Below are 23,791 nucleotides of genomic sequence, written 5' to 3'. Positions count from 1 at the left end.
GGGGGTGGGGCCACGCCGTCCAACAGCCAATCGTCTGCCGCCGTCGGCGTGGGACCACAACTCCCGGCGTGCCCCGGGGGGGGCAGCGTGAGGACTACAAGTCCCGGCGTGCCCCGCGCGCACCGCACGCTGTGAGGGGGCGGCCGCCATGACGGGTCCGCCATGAGGGCTCGGCCTGGCCCGCTGCTGTTACCAGGGCGCCTTCCCTCGAACAAATCTCCAGTAGCTTTACAACCCGATGACTTTAGCCTCCCTAACTACCGCAGAGAAGTGTTCAGTAGGGAAAAGTCTAAAGTAGGAAAGAATAGCGTGACCAGATGATTAAGATTTAAAAACCACAAGCCTGTGGTGATACACAGCTTGAGCCTAGCACAGTCTGCTTACTGGCATAAATCAAGAGGAAGAAGTCAAAATTAGGCTTAGGAACTAAAAGCTGTGAAGCAATCCTGACAGCTGCCGGGATGTCGATTCTTTATGGAATGGGAAGGTCAGGATCAGAGCAGGGCCTCTCCCACAGCAATGGCACTGGCCTTACCTTTTGTCTTCTGCCACCAATACATTTTCGTTTTCAAAGAGCAAACCCTGCTTGACAGATACACACCAAGCAGACTGAGGAGAGCTGAGACTGCAGCAGGACACAGTGGGAGAACCTTGGGCTTGAAGGAACGTTTGTAGTGTCCAGGTGCGTGTTGAGTTCATTTGCTTGGTTTTCTAGCAGGGACAGTGGAACATGCACTAATTTCTGTGGCACAGGTAGGAAACACTTTCCAGAGTTAGAGTGTACAACAGCCCTGTCCAACTGCAGTTCTGTTAGAGCAACACAAATCCTTTCCTGAGGTCAGTGGTGTGGTCTGAATAAAGAATGCCAGTTCTCACTTTTATTATCATAGGAACACACAAAAAAATAATTAAACATGAGGGCAAACAAAATACACGTGGCCTCTCCAAACACTACTGTCAAAAGTTTTAACTAACAGCTTTGATTTAGGGACTGCCTCACTGATTTGACCAGCTGCATTTACAGTATGGTTACCTTGTTACAAAGGGAAGGTTCACCAATCTCTAAAAAATAATCAAATATTCATGACCAGAGTTAGATGAAGTAAGGAATTTTGTTGCAATTGTCCTTTCACTTATTCTCCTTTTTCCATTGTTATTTATGCTTTTAGAATTTGGCAGGAAGCTTCATCTTCTTTTCAGTCCACCTAAAATAATATAATTATTACAAGTCAGACTTCACATTCCAAAAATGAACTGAGTTGGCTTAGCTTTTAGTGCCACAGGTGGCATCAGTGCAAACAGTCAAAGTGACCCTTTGAAATGCATTTTGCTAAAGATTTCAAGTCTTCATGTCCAGATAATACACAGGATATGTGTTTGGAAGAGTTCACAGCCAAGAGCTGCTCTAGGGAAAGATTAACAATCAGCAGGATTCCCTAAGAAACTGTTATCAATTATCACAAAACTGTAGTTTGTGGTTTGTTGCTTCATATACTGACTTCTCAAGGTGACAGTAGAAATCTAATGAGAACTCCAATGGTTCAATTACAGTTAAATACCACTCATTTAAGATATTAAGAATGTGTGTTGGTATAAAAAAAAAAGTTATTTTTAACATAGTTTCTTGCCAATCTAGTTAAGTTATGGAGGTCTCCATGTAGAACTGTGTAAAAAATAGCTTCATACAAATTTATTTTCCATGAAGGGATTTTCAGATGTAATTACTGTGAAATCTCAGGTGATGTACACATTCTATCTGTTGTGGGCAAGTCAAGTGGTATTTTCTACTTTAAATTTCTGCTGGGTCTCTATTCTTCATGTACAGCTGGAGAATCTGTGACAATATCTAATGTCATATGGGGAGATCTGTGTGAGCTGAACCTGCCTGCTAGCAGGAGCTTATCAAACACCATGTTCCTTAACATTTCTGTCCTTGGTCATCTCTACTTGCAGGACAGAGCTCATGCTATTTTCTTGCCTCATTAAAACAAGTGTAAAATACAAGCAGCAGCAATTTAGGGAGAATGTTCATGTCAAAAGACTTAGCAGAACTATACAGATCATAACGCTAAAGTTAAAAAAAATAATAATTTTGTTGTTGAGGAGTGGGTTTGTGATTTACTGCAACATTTCTTCCTAAATCTGATGGCCAATTTGAAGATAAAGCATCTACCTTAGTGTCACGTGTTTTCTTACCTTGGGGAGTCAATTCCACTGTCTCCTGTAATGCTGTGGTTTTCTGTCCCTTCTGAGTGTTTCTGTTCTGGGGTCACAGGACACGTATTCTTTAAGAGCCACTCTTTTTTTCCTAGAGTGTTTCTGACTCCTTTGATCCCTGAGCCCAAAGCGCAGCGTGCTGTTCCTTCTCCCACCTCGCGGGCGGAATTCTGCCAAGCGCCGGCATCGGAGTCAGCCTCGGCAGCGCGGCGGGGATCTGCCACAGCTGAGCCCTTCCCACATTCAGTGAGGCCGCTTTCCTCATCCTTCCTGTGACCTTGCAGAAGAACCTGGCTGCACAACCAGCTTTCTTCTGTGCAGTCTGCTTTTGGATGCTCCTTTGAGCCACCGAGGCTGGCACTTCCCTTATATCCGTGCTCTCCGGAGTCGTGTTTATTTAAAGTCGCGTCGTGCTGGGCAGGGCAAGTACTGACCTCACAGGCTTTTAGGGACACAGCTCTGCTGCAGTCTCGTGTGTCTGAAAAGGAAAGGCCAGGGGACAGGTGTTCAGAATTCTCATCCAGATGTGACAAGTTACAGGTGTCACCATCACGTCCCTTTCGATACAGAAGATCAGTGAATCCTTCACTTTCCAGTTCCATTGATCCAGTTTGGCTGGCACAGTCATAGTTAAATATAAGTTCACTCTTTTTATCAGTCTTTGGTCTGTATTTCACACCATTCTTTTGGGCCAGATTAACACTGGCTGTGTCATTTGAAAGATGGATATTTTGAAATTCCCTGGCTGTTCCATCTATCAGCTCACACACAGCATCACCTTTGCATCTGCAACGCTCATCTTTCAGGGAGAATGGAAATTTTGCATCTTCTTTGCACTCACCTTTATCTTCAGTGTAGGAGCAAAGGGACTGTTTTTTTACTGTTCTTTTATAGACATTTTCTTCAGAAATATTACTCTCCAGAAAGTATTTACTTCTGTTATCTCTTTGCAGATTACTGCCTTGTGCATAACTCCCATTTTCCCTTAAACCGCCTTTCTTTAACTGAAGGCCAGACCTATTAGCATGGAGTAGGTTGTTTTGCTTAGCTTTGTCAGCCTCACTTTCCACATCCAGCTGTTCAGTTCCACAGCCAAAGGGTCCTGAGGAGGCCAAGGACTGTGGCCTTTGGGAAGCCCTTCCCTGCTTTGGAGCCCGGCCCTTCAGCTGGCTGTTAACAGCACCTTGGTACCCTCTTGCATGAAAGCTGCGAGGTCTCCATGGCAGACCCTGGAAAGGATTCTTAATCTGCTTCTTATAGATCCCATGGCATTCCACTGCTGCATCAGCTGCCTCTTGGTTTTTGCTGGGCAGTGGAATGTTCTCTTCTGGTTTGACATTTTGGGATTTCCTGCTGCTCCTGCTAATCTGCTTTTCTTTCTTTGATTTGGTTTTCCTGGTGCGTTTTGCTGTTTTACTTGGTGCCTTTTGCACACAATCTTTTGAAAGATGGTTTTGCCTGACTATTGGCACTTCAGCCGAGGTACCATTACTGATGTGTTTTTTCTCTTTACTGGTACATTTTTTCTGCTCCTCAAACTTCTGCATTAATATCGTGTGTTTAATCAAATTATCAACTGTAAGAGTAGGGTTAATACGCTTGATGATTTCATGTTCGATATCACGTGGAATATTGTCTAAGTCATCTTCATCTCTGACTGGCCACTCCTGGGGAGGAAACTGGGCTGAAAAAGTGCAGTACTCCTTTTTGTGTTTTTCTTTTTTAGAACCACTTCTCCAGAAAAGGCCAAGGCCAAACATTTTGCTTTTCAGTTTTGCTTTCACAGATGTCAGGGATTTGATGGTGTCCCAGGAGCGGTTCTCAGCAGATGTGGAGATGCCTTGAGCTCGGATTGAGGGCTTCAATTCACTGCAGCCTCTCCTTCCCTCTCCATTAGATTCATGGCTCATTACCTGCCCATGTCTTTGCCCACAGAGCATATTTTGGTCAGGGAAACAATGGCAGGACCTGTAATGGGATATTGTAGGAATGTTTTCTTTCACTAGGTCTGCACAAGGCGTGATGTTTACCAGGTAGGTGATGGAAGGTGATGAACAGCAGCAACTGTTCTCCAACACAATCCTTCTGCTGCCTTCCATGGCACCATTTGTGATAAAGTATGTGCTGGGAGTCACAATGAAATATCCTTCTCCTGTATGATAGATTTTTCTTTCCTTAATTAGAGTGCCAAGGATATTATATAATATGTTGTGGGAGGGCACTGCAATGCCTACAACAAAGAGACAGATACTTCAAATCAGAAATAAGTTTTCAAATAAAATGGGTGCTGGCCAAAAGATCTCTCTCATACAACAGCCCTGAAATCAACTGACAATTAAATACCCAAAGCATTTAGGTGAAGGCCAGCTGTGTCTCTGGTTGTCACTGTGAGGCAGCAAGGATGTTGTCTTTGTGTCTGTCAGGATATGATATTCATGAGAGAGACTTTCTGCCACGTACAGACCAAACAAAGACTTGGCCAAAGCATTTCCCTCCTGGCATGTTTTTTTACAGGGGCTTTCATCACTCTCTGAAGTTTCTGGTGTAGTTCTGTAATTTATTACCTCACTGAGACTGGTCTCAGCTACTGTTTCCCATCAGGTGTCACAGTCTCAGAGTCCTTAGTCGAGTTACAGCTTACCTTCTGCCCACAAAATTAAAAACTTCCACTAAGGTGAAAGCAAAGCAAGAAATACCTTCAAGACCCTACAAACTTTGAGAATGCTACTTCTGGCTGACCTACAAATTCTACCTTGTGGTTCTCTCAGTGCCCTTATTGACTGCAACACGTTCCTGGCATGGTTCTGTGGCAGTTTGTGGGGTTGCATTAATATTTTTCCCACTGGTTAAATGCCTACCAGATCAGCCTATAGCATTTGCAGAGCTATAATATGAAAAGGAGTCAAAAAAGCAGCTCATTATCAAAGCAAGCAGCCTCCTGAGAGGGCTAGGATGTGTCTCTACAAGGTCTCAAACACAATAAGACTTTGATATTGCAGATTGAAGGGAAATGGGATATTTTTCAGATGAACAGAAAACATTTAAGGGAAGTGGCTGCCACCCCATCAGAATCATAGAATATTCTGAGTTGGAAGGGACCACAAGGATCAACAAGCCCAACTCTTAAGTGAACAGCCCATATGGGGATCAAACATGCAACCTTGGCATTATTTGCACCATGCTCCAACCAATAGGGCTAGAAGTAAAGAACTGATGATTACTTAGTGTAAATCATTTGCTTTCAGGAAGGCAGAGGCTGGAATATGACCAACACACCTGAATGTGAGGCTGGTTATATTTTTTGATAGCAAACACCAGATGTAGACTCCTACCCAGTCCCTTTGCAGTCAAAGTCAGCTGTGTTCCTGTCTCCTAAAGGAGGACTTGGAGTCTCTTTTATGCTGTTCCATGTCTAGCACCTAAATACCATTTCTGTGCTTTCCCACCCTCTACAAAGGGCAAACTCTCAACATGCTCCTACAGTCAGTTCCCTCTTATTCTCCAAGATTCATTAAAATCTGTGGAGAGGATTGCATCCAAGTCAATGTAGTGACACTCACAGATTGATGACAAGTATGCACATTCAAATATTCTATCAGTTGCCTGTTAACTTGTACTCCTTGTACCTTGCCAGCTTTGCTTGTAAACATTCCCTGATCCCTTGTCCAATATCAGAAACTCATGCTGGATGATGCAGACACTTTTTTAAGGAGGGAGGAACAAACAAGTTACCTGGATAGTTCTTCACTAACTGCTCTGTTAAAGTTTCCTGAGTGACCATCACATGATCTGCATTCATGTCTGATATGGTCTGGCATATTCCTTCTGCCAAAGGAACAGAGTATGACTGCGAGAGAGCATTCATGACAGCAGGGGTCACATCACCTAAAAGGGAAAAAAATATTTGAATGGAATAATGCTTCATTTTTTCTATTAGCTGTGAAAGATTTCCACCAAAAACTTCCCTTAGCCTCAGCTAATTTTCTTTGGCAAATTACTCAGCAAATATTTCTGACAGGAGGGAAGTGGTGCTAGCACTTGTCAAGAGCCTTTGTAATGAAGGAAACAGAAGGTGCCTTAAGCATGTTAGTTCGTTTGGTATAAAATTCTAGCCAAAGCCATAATTTAGATTAATAAACAGGGAGAGAGAATTGTTTCTGATGACTGATGATTTTTTTAGAAGATTGCTTACTTGTTAAACCATGCAGAACCTGTATTTCTCCAAGGAGCTAATAGGAAAAGGTCAACATCCAACGATCTAAGTACAAAATGTCTTCACTAAGTCAGAACACAAGGAAAAAAATACAATTAATAGGCTTTGTCCCTTGTCTAGCACGTAAAATTGAATAGAAATGGTAAAATGCCACTTTTAGACTCAGTTCTAGAACTAGATTATTTAGTATACTGGGTAGAGAGCAAAAACTCTTATTACAACTGCATGCATTTTTAGGCTGCCTCACTGTCTGACCTGGTGAGAGACAAAAAACATTGTTCTTATTCTGCATGACAAAAGCAGAAGTTTGGAGAGGGCAAGAGTGAGGCTCATCTTCCCCAGTAACTCTGCAACCCCAGCACAGAGGGCTGAAAAGAGTTTTAGTCCTTCACCTCAAGTCCCCCATCCATAAAACACAGATAAACTGTGACCTCTCCCCTTCCCAAGGTGGCAGAGGCAGTGAGGACAAGCCCAGTAAATATTTCTGATACAATACCTGTGAATGATGCAGCTGAAATAAGTTTTTTTCCCTGAAGCTGTTGAAGCAGGGACTCACCTGAGGTCTGTGCACACCGTGAGACAATGAGTTCTCTCATACACCTTCTCAGACAAAACAAAACAAAAAAACAAACAAAAACCGCTTTCCTCTTTTTTTCAGTTCGAGGAATGGTCCATTCCCACGAGCAGGTGATGCTGTGTGCTCCCCTGTCCGTGCTGCACAGAAAGCCCCTGGCTGTGCCCAGCTGCCAGGGCAGGCAGAAGGCACCAGGGACTCCTGCTTCCTTCACAAGGCATAACCCAGTGTTAAACACTAACAGGAATTTTGAGAAAAAAGTGACATTTTAGATTAAGCTACGTTCACGTTTAACTAAACCACGGTTGTCTATTGGATGACACTGTAACCCAATATTTATCCTCTAGGCAGAGAACTACAACACAAACACTTCTCTGGGTAAATGTAATACACAACATTGCTTTGAAGAGGCTTGAGTTGCTCTTGACCTTTGTTTTACAACTGCTTCTATATTCAACAAAAAGAACTCTGAAAAGAAAATCCTGGCACACAGTTTCCTCAGTGGTGTTGCTAGGAAACTCCTTGCAGGTGCAGAAACCATTGCAAGCTTTCTTTTTCTGTGGGAAAGGCCATCAGCATTCAGTAATGACTCTTGTGAATAGTTTGCTGTCTGAAATCTCTGCTGCCGATTTCACCATTTGTTCCTGCAGAGCATCAGGCTACTAAGGAGTAAAATACCAAGTGTAATTAAAATTTGTTCATTATCTTGATAGTTATTATCTTGCTGCTGTTGTCTGTATCTGTTCTGCAGCATCAAATCTAGTATCTCCATTCAGGGAAGGCTGTTTCAGAATAATATTTAAAGCATTAAGCAAAAGCTAGCTTGATACTGAAGGAGTTTTTTAAAATCTAAAATAATTTGTTTGAACACAAATCTAAAATATTGCAGAGTTAATAGTGCATACATGCTAACCACATAAATATCATTCTCTCCTGACTTGGAAATAAAATCTGAAATTGTGAGAGCAAGAATTAGATCATTGGCAACACTGATAAGCAATGTGGGTGAAGGCCCAGGCAGCACCCTACAAGTGTCTATCAAGTTCCTATTAAAAACTTGATAGATTTACTTTGCATAGCTAAATAAATGTAGTTGCACTTCAAGTAGTCTCCCAAGTTTGTTGGAAATACTTAAAAGCTGCATCCCTTAGGTTTGCACATGGAGAAGACTTAGCAGTTTGTGCAAGCTGTGTCTCACAGGCCTGATGCACAATCACCACACCACCATGCTCATTAGAGCTCCCTAGCATCTGTCCTTTTACAGCTCAAAAACCCCTGCAGAGTGCCCTGCCCACTTGCCTACTCTGCATCAATCTGGGGACAGTCACCTTCCTGCTGCCTTCATAGTCCTGGGAGGGCCTTGCTTGCACCTTTGTGCAGGGCACCTGCCAGCAGTCAAGGAGCTCAGCTTTTCCCTTGCTGGTTTCAATGGAGCCTCCTTCCCTTCCACACACTGCAGGTTTTGCTAAAGCCAATCTGGGCAGCTTCCCGGGGCTCAGGCATTCTTACCCTCCTGTTTGCTTTACAGGTCTGCTCAAACTCTGCTCATTGCCTGGACACCCAAAACCCAAGAATTCCCTTTTTGGAGCATTTATTGATGGCAGTGTGGGGGGACATCTGTAATATGAGCATTGGGTAACAAAAGTCAGCACACAGAAAAGCCTCTGGGTATTCTTGACCAGCACAAAGTCATTTTTGTTCCACCTCTGTAATGTGAGCATTATCTTTTTATCTGACTTGTTTAACAGTTGCAGAGTTTCTGCATCTTTAGGCTCTTTAGAAAAATTACATACAAGACAAGTTTATCTGGGTGAAACCCAGGCTAATTCTGCTGAAGTGAACAGAGAGGCATTTATTACAACAGCACTCAATTTACTTCTTGAAAGTTCAGGTAAACTGTTTACAGAACAACAAAGGGCTGGGAGTAAATCCATTCCAGGAAAAAAAAAATAATAAAAAAATCAAAGCATCTGTTGGGCAGAGAAGACACAGCATGTGGAAATAGAAGATTGATGTTTCTGTTTTGTAGTTGGGAGAATCTGTCATGGGATGGATTATACAAAAGATGCCACAGATCCTGTGCCTCTCTGCATGACAGCCTTGGCTTGTTTGATGCAATTCACTTTTTACAGAATTGTACCAGGAAGATCATAAGCAAGAGCAGAACTGCTGCCAGCTGCAAGGCTTTTCTATAGCAAAAAATCACATCTATAAAGAATTTTAAGGAATATAGTTAATAAGAACATCATAGAAATTTGAGAACTCTAGAAACCCTTTTTGAACATTAATGATTTTACAATATATGTTCTTATTAAAGAATAAAAATTCTATGTAAATTATAAAGACAGTTAAGATTAACATTTCCCAATTTTAAGTATATAACAGAGAAACTCTATGTTGACACAAGTACTCTGTATTAGTGCTGTACTAGGTCCTGTTTTCAGAAACTTCCTTTTACTGGAGCTAAGGGTAAATAGTTCAATTAAATGAAAATGTCAAATCTTGTAATGTGTCCAGTCTATTACTGAAACAAACAAAAGCTCTCAGGAACAGCAAACAATATCTGTTGTTTATTTTGTGCAACTCTCGAAGAAACAATTAAGTGTCAGTTTAAGGTCACCAACACTTCAGTTGACATCAAAGAAGTTAAAAAACACCCATGAAAATGTCAGATTTCTGTACCTGCTGATTGCTGCCAGGACAGACACTCCCAAACCCGGACACTTAGGCAGAGTGCCCTCCATTTATTCACAATTTCTGGTTTTTACAGTCCACGACTTTCTATGACTATCTAATCTTTACTAAGTTCATATTAACTTTTTATTCCTTAAAATTTTCAAAGGATGATGCCATGCAACTCGATAAGAAGTAAACAAAACCAACAACAACCAACCACTTTTTCTGCCTTCCCAACAGTGCATAAAGGCCTATTCCCAAATGCAATGTTAAGAACTTTGGGAAATCCGACCTCTAAGTGAGGTTCCTACCCAAGAGCCATCATGAAATCCTTACTCTAATAGTAGTGCTACTGGCAACCCACAGCCATAATTACTTTCACCAGCAATTAAAAAAACCCACAGGCAGATATGATGAAAACAAAGCAAGATCCAGGAAGAATAGGAAAAGCTCTCTCCCAGCCTGTGCCCAAGTCCCTGGACAAAGCACACAGCAGACACCAACACATTCAGTGTGGTACAGTTTTCCTTAAACTGAGCACAGAGGGTAAAGTTTTGCCATTGAAATGTGCATCTCTGACCTTCACAGAGATGAACCCCTTGAGCTCTTAGCAAGGCCACTGACCTGTCCACTGGGATGCTCCAAGAGCATCTCAGGAGCAGGTTTCAAGCTCCAGAGGTACTGCCTGAACACGTTGGCAAGAATGCAGCTCCAAATGTGCTGTTCAAGAGAACACAGCCCAAGGTCTCCAGGTATCTGCACTTCACCCACAGCTGGCACAACAGCCAGCAAGCAAACTGCACCAGCACATCCACCTTTGGGACATTCACTGCACAACTGGCAGACAAATTCAACTATGAGCACTGCAGATAATTATTTTTCATATGATGCAGCATACTGATGGCTTTTAAGTCAATTCATGTATGCATTGAACACACAGAGCACAGCTGATAGCAAGGAGGGTCATCTTGAATCTTTTCAGCATTTAGTGTCAGGCTTGGTGGTAAAAGACAGATGGATTCAAAACGTTCATTGCAAGGAGATAAAAAAATAACACAAAATTAAACAGGCCCAAGCGAGTTGCAAAACAGCCACCACGGAGCCAAACAACAGAACAGGAATAAACGAGCCCCTGTCTCTGACTCCTTTAACTGTCCTGAGGTGCTGCCATCCACTGCTGCAGGAATTTAACACAAGCACAGCTTTTTCACTTGGCCTCATCCAAAAAATCCCCTTCTCAACCCTGGCATTTCCTCACTAAAACTGCTCTGCCTTTTCCTTGCTTCCAGCTGTGCCCTCTCTTCTGCAATAAATCTCAGAAATTCAAATAGCTCTTGAATGTCCAAACCTTTGTTCTAAGCAGCAAGCAGTAAATGGGGGTTGGCTAGGTACTTACCTCTAGAGTAAAAGATTGACTCTAAAAGCATTGGGATGAAGCTGTGCATTCCTGAGCCTGAGCAGCCAAAGGTAAAGGCAGTATCCCTGCTGCATCCTCTGCCTGCAAGTGTTCTGCCACATAAAAGGCAGACATGAAAGTACACAATGTAATTCTTGGAAGTAGGGTGTGCCTATGGCCTTGTTTCCCCTCCCCAGAATGAAGGGAAATTCCCTGGCTTCAGCTCACATACATCCCAGGCCAGGGAAGTCACATTCTAGACTTTCAGAGGAGCAGCACTCACAGAGCTGTTCAAGAGAGCACAGATCCCTGCAGAGGTTTTCCAGGAAATCACAGATCATGACAGCTCACTCCAGGCGACAGAGAGCTTGTGCAGTGCTTCCCTTGGACCGGGGACAGGAGCCACCATCACAGCACAGTGGAACCCAGCAGGCCTCAGATCTTGTTTTAGGACAAATCCCATTGCAGAGAGGTTTTGCATTCAGCTGAGAATAAAAATTTTATAGTGTAGAGGCAACTTCACACCTGCCTGGGAAGCCCGGGGTGTTGATGGATGTGCACAACCCAGTTTTCTCTCCCTAAATGGATATCAAACTTGAAGGAGTCCCCATTGCTAGAAAATTACCCTTTCATTAGGTTGGGATTTATGGTCCACAGGGAAAACCAAAACAAAACAAACCAGTTTAGAAATGAAAAGCAGCGTCTTTACCACCACAAGAGGTCTCAGAGGAGTTGTTTGGACACTACACATTAAACAGCACTAGTCTGAACTCTAGGACTTGAGTCTGCAGTTCCCAAACCTGTCCCCATGGCTTTAGTGCTATAAAACACCCTTTCCATGTTTCAGTTCATCCAAATTTCAGCCAAAAGGATCTCACAGGAGACCAACAGTGCAACACAGCAACTCCATTGTATTAAAGAAGACTCATTAAATGTTTTTTCAAAAGCCTGTTTAGCAGAACCTTTATGAAGATACTGGGTTGTTGAACCTCACACACCAATGTGAAACCTGCAAAGGAAATTACACAGATGTGCATGTGTCTGTGGGATGTTGAAAATGTAGAACAATTTCAGGAGGAAAAATAAATTATACAGTCTAAGGAATGGGGGCAAATTCAGAGAGACAGCAGAGGGACACCAAGATGGGCAGTTCTGGAACACCTGCCCTGGGAGGCACAGCCAAGGGAATGGCTCTTGTTGAACCTGGAGAAGAAACATCTTTAGAGGGACCTGGCAGCAGCCCCTGAAGAGATGGAGCCAAGCTCTGCACAGCAGAGTGCGGTGGGACAATGAAACACAACAGGCACCTGCTGCAACAGCAGAGGCTCAGATTTGCTGTACAGAAAACCTTTTCACCTTTAAGGACAGCACAGCTGTGGAGCAGTGTGCCCAGAGAACTTGTGCAGTTCCCAGGCTGTGACTGAGTAAAATCCAGATCAACCTGGTGTGACCCCAGAGGTGACCCTGCTTTGAGCAGGAGCTGGGAGGATGATAAAGTACAGCAGGCATCTGGTTCAGCTGGAGCTGGTACCTGTACCTCCCACAGCCACCCTGCTTTCTGTAACCCAATGCAAGGGCACTTTTGACCCCACCAGCTGGGGAGTTTGCTGGGGTAACACCAAGTTAAAGAAACAAGGTTTCACTTTCCTCACCCTGATAATGAGGCCATGCCAAACAGCAACCATATGAGAGAACTCTTGGTTTTCTCTTCAACTCTCAAATAAATGGCTCCTGTGTTCATGACTGAACTCCAGATGTGCAGGGCTGGTGCTCTCCAGAGCAGTAGAGTGGATGTGTGCTAAAGCAAGATGGCAGCATAGAAAAAGCTAAAAGTAGCCTTGAAATGGAGACTCTGATTCTATCAAAGACCACAAATTAATGCAATTTATTTCGTTAACTTCACGATATTAACACAAACTATTGTCTTTTCTGACTGAGACAGAAAAAATTAGGCCTGTTCAAATGACCCTCATTCTAAAAGAGCATTCAGGCAGTTAAGATCTGCCTTTCATGATTCAAGGTGCAAGAATTCAGAAGACTGAGGATATAGCACAGCTCAGTCTATTTTCTGGACATTTTTTCTCACCCAAAAGACAGAAGAAATAGTTTTTGCCGCTGGAAGTCTTTAGTACAGAGAAATACACAATACATACCAAGTTCTCTCAAAATAATCTTCTTAGAGAGTATTAAAAAAAAAATAAAAAATCAGAGTACATTAAGTTGAATGGAGCTTATTATAAAAACACTATACACTTCTGTTCATTGGTACTTGCTAAACAATATAATTAGAAACTACTGCTGGGGTAGTGTGAAAAAAAACTGCATGCACAAATGCTTTTACAGATTACACCTTTAAAGTAATTCAATCTGAGCAGATCTGGTAAATGCATCAGGATTGTGAAGAACATCACAGGCCCTTGTAATTTGCTGCTGTGAGTTCAATCAGTAGTTTGAGTATAGCATTTAGGGTTAGTGCAATACATATTTTACTGAGAAAGGGCTTTTGTAATACAGGATTAACACCTTAGTAAGGATTTATATGGAAATGCATTAAACGTGCAGGGATATTATCTCAAGTCAGTGGTAAGGGCTAAATAGCAGCTAAAGTTACATAATAAAATTATGAAATAATATAAGTTTTGCATAATTATTACACAGAATTAGATCAAAAGCATATAATAACAAGGTAGATAAAAAGGTCCTTCAAAGAGCACAAATATTTTCTTCCCTTTTTCCTCCTTAAAATACATCAGCAGAGTCGCCACTGGAACAACTGTGATAACAGGTAAAACCCAAGTACAACAGAATATGCAAGTTAGTAAGTTCTGAATCAAGTATCTTACTGAAAATTACTTTAAAAGTGGTGTTTGACAATAAAACAGTTAGAAATTCAAACTGTTCTTTCATGTTTGGCAGCCTATCCACAGCAGTGCAAAATAAAGCACCACTTTAGGTCATCCACTCCTTTCAGGCCTGATAAAAATAAAAAGACAAAATTCTAAATAATCCTAACCAGTTTAATGCAAAGCATGACCACATGCTGTGACTTACATTTCACAGAAGCCACCACCATCGAACTACAAAATTATTCTCCTTTGACTTGCAAACCTACATCCCTGTTTGTGGGGCAGGATGAAAGACATTGGAAGAAAGGGACTCCAAAAGAAAGGAATCCCATGAGGCACATCCCCAGCCTCTTGCTGAGCTGCCATCCTCATTAAGGTTGTGTGTTCCTGCGTGTAACTGCAGTGCCTGACAAACAATATCCACTCCAGAGCCATGACCAGGCCATGGTTTCATCGGTGGCTTCAATAAACATGCAGCAGAACCATGCTGATACTGACATTCATTGCTGTGAACAAATTTAAATTACTCAAGTGAAAGCAAATCCATCCTAAAAGCTTGCCAGGTAGCTTGGGGACACAAATCTGTCTCTCATTTTAAGAAACGTTGAGAATTGGTAAAAAAGCAGGAACTGCTCAAATACCCAGCTGGAGCCTAGGTGTACCAGTGCCACTGTGGCACTTCCAAACTGTTCCTGAAACATGATGCAAACATCCAGAGAAACCGAGCATGAGCAGCTCCAGAGCCGGGCAGCCAGTGCCTGTGAGCTCACTAAATAACTTAAACCCGGGAGTCATCCCCAGGGAGCTGATGCAGCTCCCCAAAGCTGTGCCAGCTCTTTGAAAGGTTATTACAGCCCACAAGTACAATGCAAGTTTTGCTCCTTACGCTGTTGCTGAATGTTTTCAGGAGATTTAAATCCATTCCTCTCTTGTCATGGGGATTCTGTTTTAGTATCAAAACAGCTTCAGGGACTATCTGCCCATTTTTTAGTCCCTTTTCTTCTCCTTATGTTCTGTGGGAGAGCCACACAAGGAAAAGTGAGGAGCTAGACCTATCAGATTACTCTGCAAATGCACAAACAAGAGCACAAAACAATTCCTTGTGTGATCTCATTCCAGTTCATTCAATACCTCCAGCAAAAACGTATAAAACTTGACACTTCACAGACAAGTGTACTGTCCTTTCAATGTCACTCTTCAATAGGATATTTCCCAAGGGATACAAATTTGCAGCCTGCAGCAGAGCCCTCATTGGAAAAGGTGACCAGAACATTACCTGTCCACAGCAAAGTCTGCGTGCCCATCCCAGCTTCAGCCTAACTGCAAAGGACATTGCTTTCTTAGCTTTCCTTGTGAATAATTTGTAACTCTGAGACAGAGATGATGAGCCGACAGCAAATTCAGCCTCTAAAGGCTAAGCAAAAATGTTTCATTTGGATATTTTCTCTTCTACTCTACAGAAATCACAAAGAAGGAGTCGGGCCGTTCAGGCACAGGGAAAATGCTGCTGTCACGACAGAAACGAGCTGGTGACGACCAAGGACAACAAGCAAGCAGCTACTGAGCTGCATTCTCCTGGACTGTCACCCCGGTTTCTCTCTCCAAAGGCTCAGGAGGTCAGTGCGCTCAAATCGAGTATTTGCAGTTGTATCTAATCTCAGCAGCGGCCCTGCATGCATCCCCCCGGGCTGTGCAGGAAAGCTGGCAGGGAGCACTTTGCCCCTCGTTCGGTGAACAATTGACTGAACAACTCAGCTAAGCACGGGAGATGGTCCTTAGAGAGATGTCGGCATTTCCACAGAGTCTGCTCACTTATCAGATCTAAAGTTTTTTAAATTAGCCCCTGCTTCACCCTCTGAGGGAAATTTTAATTCCCCTCCATCTCGTAAGGAGAATATAAAAGCTCCTACCCAGTCCTGTGTATAACACGCACCCCATGAGATCCCCATCTGAAGGGATGACAGAAGCACTTTGGATTTTTTCTGGGAAAAAATACAGCAGGGCAGTTTGTGTTAGTTAAAAGATTTTGGGACTGAATTTTCCCTTTATTTGACTAAAGTTCTGGTGACCGGTATCAGTCAAGGTGTAGCCTGTTCTGTAAAGTCAGGGTGTCCAGCGCTCCAGTGTGTTTCTCTAGAACAAACCCCATTTGAACTGCTGGGATAAAGAGCAAAAACGATTTGTGAGACCTCAGTGTCTTCTGATGATAAACATTAGCCAGAAAAGCTCCTTGAGATAAACAGCGAGGAGGAGTTCTGAGTGCCGAGGGCTTCAAACCCAGCATGCAACAGGGTCTGGATAATTCTTCACTGAAACGTGACTTTGTGAAATCAGCGCTGCGGTGCCGAATGCCCCTTGCTTCTCATCTATTGCCCAGCAAACACAGTGGTTGTGGATTTAAAAGGAAAAACCTCAAAAGCATTGGCTCACTATTCCCATGGGTCTGAAAAGTCATTCCGTGTACCACAACCAAGTATAAATATACTGCAGGCTAACTCTGACACTGGTACATCCAGGTATTTGTGAAATTTCACCAAATGCTGCTGGAATTTGTAGATGCTGCTATTGCTACATGTGCAGGAAATGTTTCCTAAGAACCACATTGCTTGGTTCCCAGTATCCCAGCCTTTAGCCAGGAAACATGAAAAACCCAAGTGGATTGAATTTCTCATTTTTGCAAACAGTTACATGAGAGCAGATAAAAATGCAGTCAAATCTCTCCATATAAAATACAGACAGCAAATCTGATACAAATAGCTTCATTTTTAAATATTGTCATTTCTTTAAAAAAAAAACAAACCCAAGGAAACACTGTCCTTTGCACTTTAGTTATATAACTTACTACTTGCTTTTCTAGAGCAAAATATATATAAGAAATAGAAGAAAAATAATATAGAGCATAAAACAGCCATTATGATGACTTTTGGAAGAGAAGGCATAGAATACCTAAATAAAGACACTAAAATATTTTTTTCAGTTAAGCTTCCAGAAATTCAAGTAAAATAATGAAAATATCACTTGGACATTAGTTGTTTGAAAAAGTGAAATTCACAAAGACAAGGGGGAGAATTCTAACTTGTAAGAAACCCCTTTGGCTGTTACTGCAGCAAGAGGCAGGACAATAGGGGAAATAATAGAATTAATTTACTGAGGTAACTTACATTTGTATTCAACTAGCCATCCTCTGCATCAGAAAAGAGCTTACTGGGAAGCAAAGAAGTAAAAAAACAATAGAGTCAAGTTCTCTAAATCATCCCCAGGAGACCAAAAATAACATAGAATTTTTCATCAGTGATCTAAAACTTAACTATAATAAGAAATAACCATTCCCAACATACCTATACATGTTACTGCTATTTAGGTGGAAACCAATAAACCCTTCCTGCTCCTTATAACCCCTCTCCTGGATTGAGTTAAGAGGTCAGTGGGTTAATTTGTGATTAGGGAAGATGAACTCCAGCTGGAGTTACCAGATGTTACCAGTTCTGCAAAGTTATCAGAGTGCCCAAGAAATGACTGATTTCTCTCTGAAGAGAGAAATTTCCTAGTCAGAAAATGGGCTGCAACGGGGAGTGGCTATTCTGTACAAATTATTGGGAAAGAAGGGTAAATACCAGAAACAGGGGAAAAAACAATTATATTATTGTAAAGACAGTGTTAAAAAATAATAAAGAGGCTGAGCTGGAAAGATAACACAGGCTAGACATCAGATATTTTCCTGTTAAACGTTTTGAAACATATAGCTAAGAATTCCTCAGGTCTTCCAAAAGTTGGCAATTTCTTTTACTTCGAGAAAAAGTGCAGTTTTGAATTGTTAGTAAGCTTCAACAAAAAGCTTTTGTGATCTAAGTATATCCACTCCTACTTGAAATGAGGTAAAATGCACTTCTAGATGTAATTGAATTAAGATATATGAATTAAGATCTCATTCATCCCTAGTCAGAGAGGATTGCAGAGCTACAGTCAGGGAAAAGTAAAAATAAACACTGCAATTTGACAGCTATGAAAATCCCTACTAACCTTGGGAAATCCAACTGAAAAGAGATTTGTTTGCCCCTCACCAAATACCTAGCAGTTACTATAGAGATGAACAGCTGAATGTCTCCACTGCAGCATCTTCTGCTCTTTGTTAGCAGCATTCCTGGCTGGATTGTTAATGCTTCCTGTCCTTTAGTCTTGGGAAAGTTAAAGCACAAAGCGCTTCACATCAAAACGTTAAAGTTGATATCTGAGATGCCACAAAGCGAGGACTGCGCTGCTCAGGTATCCTTACCTGCTTTAGGCTCGATAATTAGAACTTGGTACTTCTATAGTACCTTCTACAGAGAGCAATCCTCGTTAACCGTGCCCAAACCACACAGAGAATTGCAAGAACTGCAGAATCCCGTGGTATTGTCTCCCTCTGCTAAAGGTCGGTCAGACAAGAGCAGGATGCTCCGCACGAAGAACCGACACAATCCCACGGAACCAAGAGTTAAAAGTTAAAGAGGCTCCAGGATTAATGACCCTGCATACCTAAGTCTGCTCCCCCTGCAGCAACTGCAAAACAGCCAAGGGATTTCCTGACCAAAACCATGCCCCGAGTGAAAACTGAGGAGCTGGAAGGCAGCACTCAGTAGTACCAGGAGCAGAAATTTAATCTGACTCACAATTGTGATGCTCGTGGGTGAATTCTGCAATCACATTTCAGAGAACTTCTCGTGGCAAACTTGCATTAAGAACACTCGATAATCCCAGCTATACTTTCTGTGCAGACCAAGCCCTTCATTGCAGTCTGGTCTCTTTAGAGAGGTCCCTAAAACAGTCAATTGCATATGTACTAATTGCAGGTAGCAAATTAAAATGATGGATAAATATTCGCCAGTATGATGGAGTTAAAATAGATATTTAGGGCAGCAACTTGAATGTATTTGAGCCTGATTCCTTCTTAGATATTTCATCACGCCTACTTTTATAAGTTTTTAGAAAGGTTTAAATGATCACTTGGCAGAGTGCTTTTTTTTTTTCTTTCTCCTGTGTGTGTGTGTGTGTGTGTGTGAACATTTCCAGAGGATCGAAGACTAAAAGCAGCTGCTGATTTCAGACGATCACATGGGCACTGGGTACACAGTGTCTTCCCCGGCGGGCAGCCGTCACCCCACCCACGGTGCCTGCGCCCTCCGCCTTTACCTTGTCCAGCAGCAGCAGCACGCTGTGTAGCTCTTTCTCAGAGGAATCTTTGTGCTGACTCAATCCATAACATCCAACGCTTTTTCCAGCTCATGATGCTTGGCTTAAAACGTCCATGAAGAATGAAACGAATTCAGTCTTCCCCTGGTTATGAATGCACTTTCCAGTTCATTTCACTCTCAGGCTCCAGACACGTTATATCCATGTTTTCTTCCAGGAAACAACATTATCTGCAACAAACCACCGGAACCAACCGGCACACCTGCCTCTTACCACATTTTTCCTAAACACCGAGTGCCCAGTCCACCTTGCAGTGGACTCACCAGGTCACCACGGACTCAGCTGCAAACCAGGCTATCAGCAAACCCGGTTTGCCCCAGTGGCCGACTGATGGGGAGGCTGTGCCTTTGGAGAAAGCTGTGCTGGTGATGCTCGGCTTGCTCGCCACTTTTCTGCCAGCCTGGCTACAGGATTTCTGCCTGCCAGGATTTACATGGCCAATCACAAAATGCCAGAGGCAGGAGTTAACCTGCCCTGAGAGAGTGGTTTGGTACTTCAGCTGATGAGGCCTCTGACGGCAGCTCAGGCTACTCTGCTTGACTCAGCCGGCAGCTCCACAAAACACAGGATGTCACCTTCGGGATCACACACGCAGGCAGCAACGCAGATAGGAAAAGAGTCAAGATGAGAGCAAATAAATTGAGTGGCACCGGAGGGCTCCAGCACTGCCTCTGTGCCTCTGCCACTGTGGCCGAGCCTTGCCCCAGCTCTCCGCCCCTGTCCCTGCTGCTCGTAGCTCCAGGGCGGGGCACTCTCCCTCCAGAAAATCCCACTCTGGGCTTGAGGAACCTGCCTCTGTTTTGCACTAAGATTTCACAGAGACAAAGGACTCCCTCCCCCTTCTCCCCCGAGATCAGGCTCTTGCCGTGTCTCAGATTACACTTCACGAAGCGAGGGCTGGCAGAGCCGGCGAAGGAAGCAGCAGCCCAGGCTCCAGCCCTGCCCTGTCTGCCGGTTACAGTCACTTGCACAGGTTGTTCCTCTTCTGCAGAGCTCTGCATCCTCTCATTCACCCTGCAAAACCCTTGAGAGACAAGGTAAAGGCACAGCTTGCTTTAGAACCCGGTGCTCACAGAGGGATCTGGTGTCCAATTCAGTGCACTGTTTAGGAAATTCTTATAGGTTCTTAAATTCCATGTTGCATTAGAATAATCTTTTTTATTTTTCTTCATTGAAAATAAGACCTAGAGTGGATTAATCTTCCTTTTCTTTAAAGGGTGAAGTAGATCACAAAATTAAATTCACTGCTCAGAACATCTGCATAGCCTCCTTTTATGAATCCTACATATTCTGAGCCACTGCTACCCAAAAGTCACACTATACAAATTGTGCTTTTGTCCATGATCACCAGTATTGTACACTGTATGGTCCTCCCAAGTCCCCTTTTGTCCATCACTACCTGCCCAAATCACAGGACTGAAAATGCTGACTGCACACTCCTTACAAGCATATTACTGGATCCCATGGATGGTCTGAGAATTTATAGATGTGCTGCCATCCATACGTGTCCCAGTACTAACAGTCACTTATTTTCCTCTCCTTGTTATAATGAAAACATCACCCCTCCTTCAAAGAAACAAAAGAGTATTTCTTTGCTTGATTTCAGGAAGAATAGTAAAACAGAAAAAACAGGTTCAATATTGGTAAGCAGCTAATGTGTATTTTCAGCTGGTCAGCCACATTATATATGGCTTTCTTATACCAGAGGGGATACTTGACAAAGGCAACGTTTTCTCTATTTAGGAATACCCTGAAGTTGCTTTTGGAAACTCTTCCCCAAGATTTTACAACTTGTAACATGAATGTTCTATTAGTTACATTTAATGTTATTTATTTAATTAAGTATTTAACTCACCTCAATAGTACTTAGATAAAACTAGGCATGAGGAGACAAGCTGGAAAGAAAAGTCTTTTATAGGAGATGCAGACCACCCCCTGTGAAACATAGAGGAGTTTTTCCAGATGCTTAAGAGAACTTCCAGAATTCTGGTGTTTCTTATTAGAGTGTCCAAGCTGGAAGTGTAACAATGCATTTTCCCAGCATGTACCTGTTACTTAGAGGGAAAATTGCCTACTCTCCTTTAACTTGTCCTCTGCACACATGCAATGGACTGTTTTCCAGCAAAGCAGGGTGCTCTGTGAGACAAGTGTGGTTTTGAGACCAGCATTGCAAGGTACTTCAGTCTCCAGCTGCTCATTTCTACAACACATGTGGCAGCAATTTCTGCTTTTTTAGATGCTGATCTGCTGGCTACCATCCAGCCCTGCTAAAAAGGGACCAAAAATGAAGGCTACAATTCTCCAGCTGTCTCTGCCCTTTCCACAATTAATCAGGAATGTAACTGGACGCCCCTGTGTAGGGAAAACCCAAAAGATTTAAGCAATACAGGGAAAAAAACCCGACTGACACTCAGAACAAATCCTGTATACCACCAAAAAAGTTGCAACGAAATAATAAAGCAAATTAGTACTTGAAAAATTACCTGCTGAAAAGCGGAGTGGGGAGATTTCAGACTGGGATTCCTTATGGTTTTTCCTCCTCCCCACTCTCCCTCTACCCAGCTGTTTGTGATGAAATGTGAACAGCAACTCAGTCAACAGCATCCTTCACTTGTGTCCCTCAGCAGGCTGATGGAAAAATAACCTGGGAATCAATTTCCTATCAGAATACCTAGCATTGGGACTCTGTCACCTTGGCTGGAATCCAGCTCAGGAAATTTCTACAAATAAATATCAAACTGCAGCATGCAACAAACAAATCTACCCAGCAGCATTATTCTGCTGTCCTTTAAAAGAGAAGAGAGAGCTGAACTAATATTTGACTATATACAACAATGCAACATTATTAAATCAGACCTGCAAAGGTACTGATTCTTACACCTACTGTGGGATCCAAATCCTCAAACCAGTTAGAATCCACTTGATAGAGACAACTTAAAACCAGCAGGATACAAGAAATCAAAAGCAGCATCACATTTTCAAGACAACTTCAGGTATTAGACACCTGGAAACTCAAAAGCAACATTCCAAAACACAATTACAACACTACCAAACACACAATGTCAGCTGAGGTTTGGTGTGTTCCAAAGCTTTAGTTTATACTCTGTATTGTGATGCTGTGGATTATATGGAGGGTGAATAAATAAGGGAAATTGGTTTTACTGGAAAGCAATGCATTTTGTTATTCGAGCTTTTTACTATAACAACTTTTGTGCAATACATCAATGAAACAATGAAACCCAATATGCAGAAACATAAAAGCCTGGTGGGAAACCACTGGCAGCTTCAATAGCTGACTAAAAGCATCCATTGTTTATGGCAGCTTTATTGTCATGCTCCATGGCAATATGCAAGTCCCAGAATCTCTGCTTGACCCACTTCTGCTTTCTGGAAGGTACCAGTGTAAGTGCAGTGACTATGCTACCTACACATTTTGCAATCTATTGCTGGCTGTAAGACTCAGTCACTCAAAATGAATTATTTTATCTTTTATATTTTAAAATAGAAACTGCACTGAACAAATGCATTCGAGGTAAGAACCTGACCTGGGTACACAAACAGTACAGAAAAGCAAGAGAAAAAACACATTTTGTGCACATTCCTGACAAAATTAACTGTTACATAAGTCCAAACATATTCACACAACACATTACTCAGCAGAAAGATGGACTGGAAGCCATTCCTCTCTCTCAAAGCAGTTAAACATTGAAAAAGAAATTATGTTAAAGGATTAGGCTTTATAATGCTAGATACTGAAAGAACTCAACTGCAAAAGCTGGATCTGAGAAACCCCCAGACACCAGAGAGAGAATTCCAACTTCTCCATTGTACACTCAGGGCATTCCAGACTGAGGCAGAAGACACAGGACAAAACAAACAACTGGGAAGTCACTCTGCAATCCAGGAGTCCTGCAGCAGTGCCCGGGCATCAAGCACTGGGTGAGTCAGGAAAACCCTGAGTGTCTTCAACGTGGCACAACATGCAGCAGTGCTGGCAGCAGCCCCATTTCCTGCATGCAATCCTCAGCACTACACAAAGTGGCAAAGCCTCACCATTGCCACTGTTTCTGTGTAGCAATAAAACGACACACTCGTGTCTTTCCACTGCCCTAGCAAATGCAAAGGGGCTCAGGAGAGCCTGTGCTAGTCTAGGTCAGTTTGTCTGCACATAGAACTTGGATCTTTCTTCCCAGCCTCATTCACAGATATCCACGGGGCTGAATATAATTTTGTAAGGGTTAAACTCATCAATTTGCCCTCATTAGATGAAATAACAAAGGGAAGGGAAATAAATCTATAAACAGAGATCAGATTCCATTTAGGGGCCTGCTGTAGCAGGGCTTTCTCTAGAGAACAAAGCAGTCCAAGATTTATTACTTTCTGTAGAGCATCTGTGATGATTTAAGAAGTCCAAACAAGTGGGATGCCAAGGCTCACTTTTAGCAGCCTTTTGCCAGTAACTGGGACAGAACAAACAACTCAGAAGTGCAAACACCATAAGGTGGGAAATACGGACATGAAATACAAAAACTTTGTTCATAAATCAAAACAGACAAAATTTTCCATTACTGATACTCTATTCCATTTTCCTTAGAATTAGTTAAATTTCTGGGAATAATACTCAGAAGCTTTAGCTGATA

At 42.5% G+C, this 23,791-nt stretch overlaps 1 protein-coding gene across 2 annotated transcripts; it reads right to left on the bottom strand.

The window, feature by feature from the left end:
* Window positions 1–863: 863 nt before the first annotated feature.
* On the bottom strand, window positions 864–19,764 carry STOX1 (storkhead box 1). 2 transcript variants are annotated; one of them, XM_088168684.1, is made up of 4 exons: window positions 19,092–19,764; window positions 5,950–6,102; window positions 2,197–4,447; window positions 864–1,205 (listed from the first exon to the last, which is right to left on the bottom strand). In XM_088168684.1, the coding sequence occupies exons 2-4, from the start codon at window positions 6,080–6,082 to the stop codon at window positions 1,166–1,168; spliced, it is 2,424 nt and encodes an 807-aa protein (XP_088024810.1). In that variant the 5' UTR covers window positions 6,083–6,102; window positions 19,092–19,764; the 3' UTR covers window positions 864–1,165. The 2 variants fall into 2 exon arrangements, with proteins under 2 accessions (XP_088024810.1, XP_088024809.1); XM_088168683.1 differs by lacking the exon at window positions 19,092–19,764 and adding an exon at window positions 6,987–8,924.
* Window positions 19,765–23,791: the final 4,027 nt, after the last annotated feature.

This window comes from Sturnus vulgaris, chromosome 8 (assembly GCF_052056855.1).
Source record: "Sturnus vulgaris isolate bStuVul1 chromosome 8, bStuVul1.hap1, whole genome shotgun sequence".
NCBI lineage: Eukaryota > Metazoa > Chordata > Aves > Passeriformes > Sturnidae > Sturnus > Sturnus vulgaris.
This window is presented reverse-complemented; position numbering and strand designations above follow the sequence as displayed.